The 11,962-nt window shown below is 49.1% G+C and overlaps 1 protein-coding gene across 1 annotated transcript in view; it reads right to left on the minus strand.

Annotated features, from left to right (window-relative positions):
* The window catches only part of WDR27 (WD repeat domain 27), a 136,830-nt gene extending 124,878 nt beyond the window's left edge, over window positions 1-11,952 (minus strand). Inside the window, 2 exon segments of the mRNA XM_055591456.1 lie at window positions 5,078-5,273; window positions 11,818-11,952. Coding sequence (XP_055447431.1) covers window positions 5,078-5,266 — 189 coding nt within the window. The 5' untranslated portion in view covers window positions 5,267-5,273; window positions 11,818-11,952.
* Between the last annotated feature and the right edge of the window lie 10 nt (window positions 11,953-11,962).

Here is an 11,962-nt window from a genome sequence, read left to right on the forward strand (position 1 = left end):
GGCAGAGTTGGAGGAGGGAGGGGATGACCAGTGGACTGAAGGGATGAAGAAAAGACAAGAAGAGACCGTCAGCAATATGGCTGAGACCCCGTGTGAATACAGAACAAGGAAGAGAGAACACACCAGGGGAGGGTGGGGAGTTGGTGTGAATACCACAAGGAGGAGAGGACACACCGGGGGAGGGTGGGGAGTCGGTGTGGACGCAGCACAAGGAAGAGAGGACACACCAGCTAAGGGTGGGGACCGTGGTGATTGCCCAGGAGGCAGAGGTGCTCTCAAGCCAGCCTCATGTGGACAGCATGGCTTCTGCTGTGGGAGCTCTGCCTCAAGTGGGAGGCCCAGGAGAGCCCCTCCTATGCCATGGCAGGTGGGTCATCTGTACCAAGCTTCCCATGAGAAGGACAAGGTAAGAGACACATTTTGCTAAAAAAAGAAAACATTTTCTCAGACATGAGAGAGTAATGAAGGCAACGAAGAATTCAGATCAGAGAAGAAGAAGGCTGAGAGGAAGGATTCCAGCACCAAGGCTGCTTCTCCGGTGAAGACAGCTACGCCCCTGACTCGGCACTTGAGAAGCAAGGTACTATGGGGCTGGGGCACAGAAATGGCGCAACTAAATGCATTACGGCCTGGGCATAAATGGAGCAGTCTTACTGGGAGAAGAGCAAAGAATTCCATCCCGCTACAAAGTACTTCTGAGAACAGACTCAAAAGCCATAAGGTTGACACTCTGTACTTCTTCCCTTTAAAATGTAATGGGTGGATTTTAATTTCTGCTTTAAAAAAGAAATACAGCCTCCCAAGGTGGGAGGGAGGGACATGTTGCCAATTCTACCAAATGTCTTTCAGAAAACAGAAGAAAAATTAGAGGAAACACTTCTTTTCAGAAGAAACAGAAGGACTACTTCCTTGCTCATTCTGTGAAGTCAGCATTACCTGGATACCAAAACCACACAAAGTCATGACAAGAGAAGAAAATCACAGATCAATATCTCTCATGAACAGACATGCAAAAATCCTCACCAAATATTTAAAATATTACCAAATCAAAGCAAACAATTTATAAAAAGAATTATAACCATGACCAAGTGGGGTTTATTCCATGTACACAAGGTTGGAAAATTATAAAAGTCTGTGGAAAGAAATAAATGAAGAACTAAATTAATGAAGAGATGGTTCATATCCATGTTCATGGATATGAAGACTCAATATTATTAATATGTCAGTTCATCCCAGCTTGATCTATAGATTCAGTATAATCCAAACGAAATCAACAAACTTACTCTGAAGTTTATTTTGGCGGGGGCAAAAGACACAACAGCCACAAAATATTGTAAAATAACAGGTGGAGGACTGACCTACCTGAGTTCAAGGCTTACTCTAAAGCTCCACTGATCAAGACTGTGTGACGTTGGCAAAAGAAAGGACAGACAGATCCCTGGGAGAGAAGAGAGAGCCAGAAACAGTCAGCAGACCATTCATAAAGAAACAGAGGCGATACAGTGGGAAAAAAGAAATACTTCCAAAGGCAACACAGACACACTCTAGACGACTTGCGTTTGGCAAGGGCTTTTTAGATAAGACACGAAAGACATGACCCATGAAAGTAGGAACTGATAAGCTGGACTTCATTAAGACTAAACTTTTCTGCTCCATGAAAGACACTGTCAAGAGAATAAAAACAAAAACCATAGGCTGGGAGAAAATATTTGCAAAAGACATATCTGATGAAGGACTGTTACCCAAAACATACAAAGGCTTCTTAAGACACAAGGAAACAAACCACTCAGTTAAAAATGGACAGAAGAGCCTAACCTCACCAAAGAAGACATGCAGGGGGCAAGCATGGTGCGTAAGGCATCAGGGAAATTCAAATTAAACAGCAGTAAGGGACTACTGTACACTCGTCAAAATGGCTGAAATCCAGAATGCTGCTGCTACTGCTGCTAAGTCGCTTCAGTCGTGTCCAACTCTGCGCGACCCCATAGACGGCAGCCCACCAGGCTCCCCCGTCCCTGGGATTCTCCAGGCAAGAACACTGGAGTGGGTTGGCATTTCTTTCTCCAATGCATGAGAGTGAACAGTGAAAGTGAAGTCGCTCAGTCGTGCCCGACTCTGTGCGACCCCATGGACTGCAACCTACCAGGCTCTTCGGTCCATGGGATTTTCCAGGCAAGAGTACTGCAGTGGGGTGCCATTGCCTTCTCTGAAAATCCAGAATAGACAATACCAAACGCTGACAAGGGCGTGGAGCAAGAGGAACTCTCATCCTTTGCTAGGGCCACTTTCTTACAGAGTGAAACATACTCATCATACAACTCAGCAATCCTGCTCCTACATATTTACCAAAGGAGTTGGCTTCCCTCGTAGCTCAGCTGGTAAAGAATCTGCCTGCAATGCAGGAGACCCCAGATCGATTCCTGGGTCGAGAAGATCCCCTGGAGAAGGGAAAGGCTACCCATTCCAGTACTCTGGCCTGGAGAATCCATGAACTATACAGTCCGTGAGGTCACAAAGAGTCCGACACGACTGAGCGACTTTCACTTCACTTCACTTCACTTTGAAAATTTATGTCTGCACAAAAATTGATGTTTACCACAGCTTTATTCATAACTGCAAAAACTTGAAAGCAACTTCAGTAGGTGAATGAATAAATAACCTCTGGCCCATCCAGACAAGAAAATATTATTCTGCACTGAAAAGAAATCAGCTATCAAGCCAAGAAAAGACATGGAGAAAACTTCAATGCAAATTACTAGTGAAAGAAGTGCATCTGAAAAGGCTACACACTGTATGATTCCAACACACAGCATCTGGAGGAGAGAGAGCGATGGAGACGATGGAGGATCAGTGCTGCGAGGGTGAGGGGTCGGGGGAGGAGTGAGCAGGCAGAGCCCAGAGGACTTCAGCAGGGAGGGATGCTGCCTGATGCTATAACGGCCCTGGACACCCGTCCAAACCCATCGAGTGCACATGCCAACTCTAAGACAAACTATGGGCTTCAGGTAAAACGGCATCGATGCAGGCTCATCGACTGTGACAGAGGTACCATGTAGGGGTGCTGACGTGGGGAGGAAATGCATGTTGGGGGGCCAAGAGATAAAGGAAATCTCTACTTTCCCCTCAATTTTGCTGCAAACCTAAAACTGCTCTTAAAAAATAATAGTCTTAAAATACAAAAAAAGAAACACAAGTATAAAGTAGACTCCAAAAAGAAAAGTGTACCAAAATTCCAGAGTAAGAAATATTAACAGGGACAAAGCACGTCCTGCCATGTTAATGGAATCACTTCATCAAGAAGATATAAAGATACTGAACATTTACTGCTTGACAGTGCTTCAAAACATGGAGCAGAACTGACAGGAGAGAAACAGACAAGCCCACATTTGGTCACAGGCTTCAGGATGCCTCACTAACTGAAGGAACAAGTGGTCATAAAGAGAGAACCGAAAGAACACACCGTCAACCAACCTGACCCAACTGACACCTGACTGACATGTATGAGACAAGACACACAAGCGCTCACAGCAACTCCCTTTATAATAGGCAAAACTATATTTTGTCTGTTATAGAATAGCCTCAGTGTACGTCAACAGGAGAATGGATCAAGACCAATTACAGTATATCCACATGGTGGAATACTACCCAATAACAAAAAAAGAACAAACTGTTGACACATGCAGCAATGTAGATAAATCTCAGAACAATTACTCTGAGTGAAAGAAGTCAGACAAAAAGAGTTAAAACTGCCTGATTCCACTTACATAAAACTCTAGAAAATGCAAAGTAATATAAAGTTTATATTTAGAATACATAAAAAACTCTTTCAAATCAATAAGACAGATAATTGAGTAGGAAAAAAATGGCAAGAGACTGAACACATACATCACAAAAGAGAATGGCCAAATGAGCACATCCGTAATAAATGTGCTCAAAGGCGTTAAAGCTCACCAATTGTCAGGGAACTTCAAATCATAATTAAATACCAGTACACTCACAAGGAGGGACAAAGTTAAAAGAACAAAATGTGGGTGAGGATGCGGATCAACTGGAAGTCTCACCCACCACGTGAAGGACAACAGGTTGGAACAATCACTTTAGAAATCCGGGCTTAACTTTTAGACTGAATAGATGCACTCCTTAAGACTCAGAAATTGTATACACATGTGTATCAAAAGATATATAAAAAAATATTTGTAGCAATCAAATACGGAAACAAACTAAATCTCCAATAATAGTAGAATAAAGTGTGGTCTGGCCACAAAACAACACTGCACAGCAATGAAAATGAACGTGGATGACTCTCGGAAACAGGAACTTGGTGGATCAAAGAAAGCAGCAAAAAAGAACATGTACTGCATCACACCATCTACAGTAAGCTCAGACAGCAGCAAAACCCACCTGATGTCTTTAAAACTCTATCAGTTTGATGTTAACGACTCTGCAACAGACACAATAAACTCCCTTAAATGCAGTATTAAAAATATGCAAAATAAAAATTAGAAAATGAAGTGAAGTCACTCAGTCGCGTCCGACTCTTTGTGACCCCGTTTCTGTAGGCTCCTCTGTCCATGGAATTCTCCAGGCAAGAATGCTGGAGTGGGTTGCCATTTCCTTCTCCAGGGGATCTTCCCGACGCAGGGATCGAACCCCGGTCTCCCTCACTGAAGGCAGACTTCTTACCCTCTGAGCCACCAGGGAAGTGGCTCAAGAACTGGAGCCCCAAGAACATATGAATGACCATGGGCATTTTTTTTTATTTACGAAAATAAAAATTTTTTTTAAATCTAAAAATCCAAAAGTTCGACTTGTCTTGATAGTGTTAAGATGAACTTTTCCTTGCTTATACTCTTATTCAAGAAGAAATTTTAAATAATTTAAATTTATTTTTTAATAAAGTGATTCCAGACAGTTTACACCCTAAAAATCAAATCTTGTATGTTTCGTTTCGTTAGCGTTTTCCCCCCAGAGCTCGTAGCTGAATCCACAAAGGGCAGAACCGTGCCAGCGGCGTCAGAGAAGCAGCAGTGACGGCAAGTCTCTGTGACACAACGAGACACGCGCGTGGCTTCCGCACCTGGTGAGGGGGCTCCTTGGTGTCCCATATGCAAAGCTCGCTTCCATCCAAAGGGAAAGCACAGGACTGCCCACTGCAGGCGAGCTGAACGTGGGATGCAGGCTTCATGGAATCCACCAGGAACTTTTCCACCACGATATCACCCGCACGGCCATCCTTCCTGGAGGAAACCTCTTGTGGTTCTTCCATCTTCCACCTGGAGCCCCAAGAACATATGAATGACCATGGGCATGATGCTTAATGCAGACCACAGTCTGTTGTTTATGCCCAATCACCAGTACGATCACACACACCCGTCACACCTCCTGACTCATCTCCCCTCTTCTCCTTCAAGAAAGAGAAAACAGAAGCCCTGACCACTCGAGTTTCCCTGCCATGACTGCTCTTTGCTCCCACGGGCTTTCAAGTCATGCAGACCTGGGCTCCAGTCCTGTGGCTCCCACTGAACAGACCCACAGAGATGTGGGGTGTCTGCGGCCCCCGCTGCTAACAGAGGGAACGCCACCCTCACAGAGGCCTGGTGATCACCAGCCCCGAGCCGCAGCTCCAGATCACGGCCAGAGTCAACAGCTGTCACCAATGCGGATACAAAGTCACCTCCTACGCTGGTCGGTGGAAAACTACAGAATACATTGCTGTCTACTGCTCATCTGGGATCCAGTCAACTATTCTACAACATTCTGTCATCCGAGTTGACTATCTCGGATAACGTAACCACTGGTTCACTGGCCGTGTCTTATAAAGCATAAATCAATGAGACATGGACAGAAATAAATAAAGTTTCAGACCCTGTCCCACCTCACAGTTAACAATTCCCTGTCACCAGCTTACATACGAGGCAGCAGCTCCGGGTTACCCTGCTTCCGCTCTGCCCCACAACCCATCACAGGCTCCCTGTGCACCTGAAACCTAGGGACACGACCACCAACAAAGCCAAGAGCAAGGGCCTGACCACCCGGCACCGAGCTGGTCGGATGGACTCAGAACCCAGGCCTATGGCCACCAGGCTGGTGGTGTGGACTTGGCCTGGACAGGCCTCATGGGGAAATAGCAGTTAGGGCAGGACTCTGTGGGCAGGGACCAGCAGAGACGGGAAGGGGGCGGGAGCTGATGCTCTTGAGGGCAGTCATGGCTCGGTGGCCACTGACTGATCATGGAGCAGGGTCATCCTGACGCTCACATGACCCTGGGGCACTTCTGGTGGTTGCTAAACAAAGAAGCGAGGCAAGGAGGGTTGGCGTTCAGGAGACACATGGTCATCTGGCAGCAGCGTGTGAGGGTGAGAGTCGAGAGCGGCCAGGAGGGAGAGACGGGCTCATCCCAAGTCCAGACCAGGACCTGGCCCAGAGAGCCTGGACGGCAGCCCTGTGAGCACGACAGTCCATGCCCCACTCCCCGTGAAGACCTTTCTGCTCCAGCCCACTTCTCACTGCTGCACAACCGCTGTCCTAGCTCCCAGGCTTCCAGGCATGAAGCTTAAGTGAATGCTAAGCCTCCCTGTCTCTGCCCTCACGGCCAGCCCTTTATTTCTTCGTGGGGACTTTCAGATTTGCCCCCAGACACCAACCAGTGGAGGGCCATGACAATCCTAAACTGTAATCTGCGGTGGGTGGACACCTGGTGGATTGTCAGCCAAAGCTGCAAGGGTTCTCTGAGGGACAGAATCCCATGAGAACGCAGGTGCTGCACCCAAATACGGACGCCCTGTGTAGGAAGAGCGGGCCGGGTCTGGGCTGCGGGGCCCCAGCATCGGGGTCTGCTCCTTCTGGCTTGAACCTGGTGAGGTTTCCCTCCGTCTCAGCAGCCGTAATGGACTGAGACATGCCGTGTGCACGGTCCCACCCCGAGGCCTGCAGGTCCACATGCAGCTCAGGAGGCAGGTGAGGGCAGAGTGGGACAGGGGATGAAGGCGCCTGGGAGCCAGGCTCCAGGGCGAGGACCATGGCAGCCCAGCTGCACACCCTCCGCACCAGCATTTCAGGCTGCTGGGGACTGCCCTGCTCAGTCACAGCAAGGCGGCAGCTCTTCTCATTTGACTTCCAGAGGCGCGGAGCCTGAGCTCCAGAGAAAGTTTCTCTGACCCTGGGTGACATCAGGACTGCACACACCAGAGCAGGAGTGAGCACCTTGCTCCCCTAGAGGCATATTCATTTCCTCTAGGATGAGGAACCAGCATGTGGCTGTGCCTACAAGTCAGACATTGTGCCTGGAAGAACCCCACCCGCACTGGATCAAGACAGAACAGTTCTTATGTGAACCTGTAAGGTAAACACAATTAAAATCGAATAAAATGTTTAGGTGAAAACTATCCTCATTTGACTTTTCTATTAGCAAATTAAAACAAACAAAAATTTCCTAGAAAATGGATTTTTCTCAACCATCTCTAGAACACTCCAGCTGGCAGGAATATCTTTATTTTCCACAGGCTGTTATCAACCAAAGAACACATGAGAGAAAACCACACACACACATATGCAGAGCTGGTGTAAGCTGCACAGCTACACACCCCAGGAGAGGCCTGTCCTCAGGATGGGCCCAGGGCGGCTCCTGGGAGACGCCCGCCACAGGAGTGAGTCTGGAGTCTGAGGCCAGTGTGACTGAAGCCGCTCCTCCAGGGCGGCCTCAGCAGCTGAGGTGGCCAGGGGAGTGGTGTGTGCCTGCACGGCTGACCGCAGTCACCCTGGACTCCAGGCCCAGCAGGCGCCCCTGCTCTCACAGTGCTGGGAGAACGAGTCCGCCGCCTTGGGTGTGGGGAGAGGATGCTCAGAGCCCACCTCTGGACCTGCCCACTCACCTCTGCCCAGCCCCCTTCCCCCGGGAGAAACCCCAGCACAGCGCCTCCTCTGAGCCGAGGGCCCTGGCACCTGCCTCGGGGCGCTTACTTAACACTGGACGTACTCCTCACGCCTGTTAGAACATCTGCCTTCCTGTTTCCGAGGCGCGGCACCTCCTGCTAGGTTTTCACCAAGCCCTTCCCCCTTTCTCCCCGGAGCCACAGGAATGCCGCCAAACCACACTCCCCAGCTGCAGGGAGAAGCCACAGCCTGAGGTACGGGAGGTGTGGCAAGGCTGGGAAGACCAAGAGGGAGGGCGCCCGCCGGAGGCGCGCCTGAGCTGCTGCTCCTTAGGGCCACGTGCCCAGCAGCACCGGGTTGCCTGCTGTGCGACCCGAGGTCCATTTGGACCTCTACTGTGTGAGGCGCTGAAATGTGAGACTACTCGTGACAGCTGCCCTGACGCCTGCAGAAGCCAGTGCCCGAGGGGGGACGGCAGTGACCCTGCAGGACGGTGCTCAGTGACAGTGGCAGGCAGGCCACGGGGACAAAGCGAAGGCTCACGGTCAATAGTGACCAAGCCTGTGGCCCTGGAGGAAATGATGGGAAAGAACCCGTGTTTGTAGCCCGAGCATGAAGTTGGCTTAAGCAAACAGACACGAGTGGAACAGAAAGTAACCAGAGGCCTGCAGACCCTGGGAGACAAACTGCAGCCCTCCATCCACCCCCAAAAGCAGGGCCATCCAGACTCTACTTCCAGCGAAGTTCAGGTCGGGCACGGCCACCTTCCCTCCCAAGCCTTTAGCTCCACAAACCCCAGGTCTAAGTCCCTCAGGTTCAAGACAGAGGAGCGAGCAAGTGCGTGCAAAGGAAAAGCAAAGCCGGACCTGGAGGAACCGGCGGCTGGCACGCGGAGGGCACACAGACAGGAGCCCAGGCACTCCTGGGAGAGCCAAGAGGCCACACACATGCACAGCGGGCACGGCGACCTACTGCTTGGGACCGAGTGTCTCTAGGCGCCCCCTCCTCACAGCTGCAGGAGGGGGACCGCGGCACCCCCTCCTCCCAGACCACAAGAGACCACGGAGGGGAAGGTCTGAGGGGCGGACCTAGGGCGTCACGCCTCCGGGCACCAGTCAGGGTCCGCCAGGAAGCTCGTCCCACACCCCCGCCCAATTCCAGCTCTGCTCCGGACCCGTCTCTCTTAGGACGGGGAGCGGCTCTGGTGGGGACAGTTCATGGTCGCAGGACCGCGAGGACCACGCCTGGGCCCCATGGGAGAGCGGTGCATGCCGGGAGTGCCCTGTGTGCGGCTGCGCGCGGGCTGTGAGGGGCTCGCCCGTGCTTCAGGACCTCCGCGGAAGTCCGGCCGCCAGAACGGAAGCAACAGCAGGGGCTGCCCGTTCCCCACATCACTCCCGTCCCTTCTGGAAACTTCCCTAGCAGCCAGGTGCCACCACGTGGCTGAATTCTGGTGTGGAAGGAGCAGGGAGTCTAGGGCACAATGAACCTAGGCCACTCAGGAGCCCAGAAAACCCTCCGCCCGACTCTCTTCTCCCCACACCCCTGGCTGGCTGGAGGGGCTTTGAGGGGCCTAGCGAGAGCAGACTGCGAGATGGAGAGGACCCTGTAGGCAGGAAACAGGCTGTCACCCATCAGGACCCTTTGCTCCTGCACGAGCCGATCACCACTGAAAGAAGTCCTTTAACTTTTTTCATTTACAAGAGCAATACAATGCAAAATATTTAAACAGCACAGAAATAATACAGTTGGCCTTTCCCTCCATAGGCCACCTCCTTGCTGTGTCTTCCCAGAGAAAATCAGTTTGAGAGTCCTATATGTACATCACAGGAAACGTCTGAGAAGACACACTGCAGTCAGCTTCTGATGTGGTTCCTGTGTATCTGAGGCTGCATAAGCACTTTAAGAAAATGTGACAAATGACCACTAAAGAGGCCATTGTTCCAAAGTCACGTCAGTAAACACGGAGCAGAAAGCAGCCTCAGATGGGGGTAGGCTATACATTCAAGCCCTTTAGTTACACAAAAGAACACGTAAACTGCACAAAATTGGAAAATCCATACGAGAGAAAAAACATAATTATTCTCTACTTTTCAAGGGGCACCACTGTTAAAACTTTCTGCATCTCCTCCTGTTTTTTTCTTCTTTGTATAAATGTGTATATTTTTAGAGAAAATTACTCCCTTTTGATTATAAAAAGATTATAATCTTTCTCTTTCAGTGACTAACCCAGCCAGAAATGTGCCAATTTATTCTTGAGTTTGGAAAACACAGTGTGGTAATCAGATAGTAGGTTGAGTGCCCACAGTAAAATGATATATGGCACCATGATTAACGTGCCCTTGACAGCTTGCTTAGTAGCTAAAGAAAATACAAAGTTCTCTGTATTTGCCAGATAGGAGACAGGTTCTAATTCTAGGTCCATGGAGAAGAGAACTAGTATAACACAAAGCAATGGTTGATCATAAAGGTACAAAAGCACCAAATTATATTCTGGCCTCCCTGTGTCTTTAAAGCCTTTCCTAAGTTAATAAATACTTTAAAGGGTTATATTTAGCTGCTTTAATTAAAAAAAAAAAAAAAAAAAGATATCTTCTATCGTCCCAGCTGAGAGAAGCCTGATTTTACAAACCGTTGGTTCTTAAAACACTTTCGTACTTTCATGCCACAAAATGAAATGAAAGAGAACGAAAAATGTTGCTGCCATATCAGTAAACCAAGGACTCTGTCACCATCAAGCCATCACATCACAACCTCCCAACGGGGCACCCTGAGGAGACTCAGGAGGAGAAAGCACAGGATACCAGTCTGAGACAACTGAGGTGCATATTAAAGGAATGATTTCAATGAGCCCAGATTCTCGCATCTTCTCATACATAGAAAAGTGCTAGATTCCTTAAATGGAGATATCTGGTTTTCTTTGTTGTTGTTAATCAGTCGCCCAGTTGTGTTCAACTCTTCGAAACCCCTGGTTTTAACTAACAGTAATGTTTTGATGTTCTGACTACCTGGTTTTTGTTACAAAATCTCTTATATATATCCTGGCTCCCCCATTGCCTCTTCAAAGCAGTCTCTCAGAGCCATCTGAGGTGCTGTGTTCCAGGCTTGAAGTCCTCAGAATAAAACATAATCTCAGCTTTTAGGCTGTGTGCTTTTGTCAGTCCATGACTTGTTAGGCAAGCACAAATCACTGACTACCAATAACAGTAATGATGCTGATGTTTTAAGGTCGTTTCTTGATGCATCTCTGTGTATCTCCATACACTCCCTTGTATTCCAGTCTGATATGCTTTCTTGACAGGAAAATGTGAAACTTGGAAATGGCCCGGGTTCAGCGCGATGTCACAGGTACCAGGTACTTCCTGCAGGAGGAGGTGTGGAGGTCCCCTAGGGCTACCTCCAAACCAGGGACTCCCCACCTGGATGCAGCTTGCCCCGACTTCACGCAAATCAACGCCACTCCCCTCAGATAATCAGCCTTAAGTCTCTCAAGCCTCTTTTACACGCCTATAGGTGACACAGATGTAACACTTCAAAGCGGCAACAGACACATTTTTTAACCAACACATGAGTCTACTCAGCAACATGACCAGCCCACACCGCGTGGCTACTTGACAGAGTTCAGGTTCTACCAAAAGGGGCACAGGAGTCACTGCCTGTTTTTAGTATTTACACTGCACCAGTTTCCACAAAAGTGATTCAGCACGTTCTAAAATGAAACACGGGAGCTCGGATCAACACAAAAGTATGATGCTAAAATGAACATAATCTTTCTTGGTAAAGTATGTTTCAGTGGCCAACAGGCACCCATTAACACCATATCCCAAGTTAACAAAATAAATCCTGAATAGAAACACAACTGCATTTTAAAGCCTCTCATAGGAGTAGTTCACGAAGTAACACGCTTTTAAGAGAGAACAGGTAACGGGCGCACCTACGTCTCACCTGGGGCCCCGCAGACCTATCCCTGAGTCAGCCCGGTGGCCGGGGTAGGCGCAATCCAGCTGAGCGCCAGTCCGTTTAGGGCCAGCGCCCCGCCCCCGTCGTCATGGTTACGAGCCCTCGGCCGTGCCGCGCCCCTTCGCTATTC

This window comes from Bubalus kerabau, chromosome 9 (assembly GCF_029407905.1).
Source record: "Bubalus kerabau isolate K-KA32 ecotype Philippines breed swamp buffalo chromosome 9, PCC_UOA_SB_1v2, whole genome shotgun sequence".
NCBI lineage: Eukaryota > Metazoa > Chordata > Mammalia > Artiodactyla > Bovidae > Bubalus > Bubalus kerabau.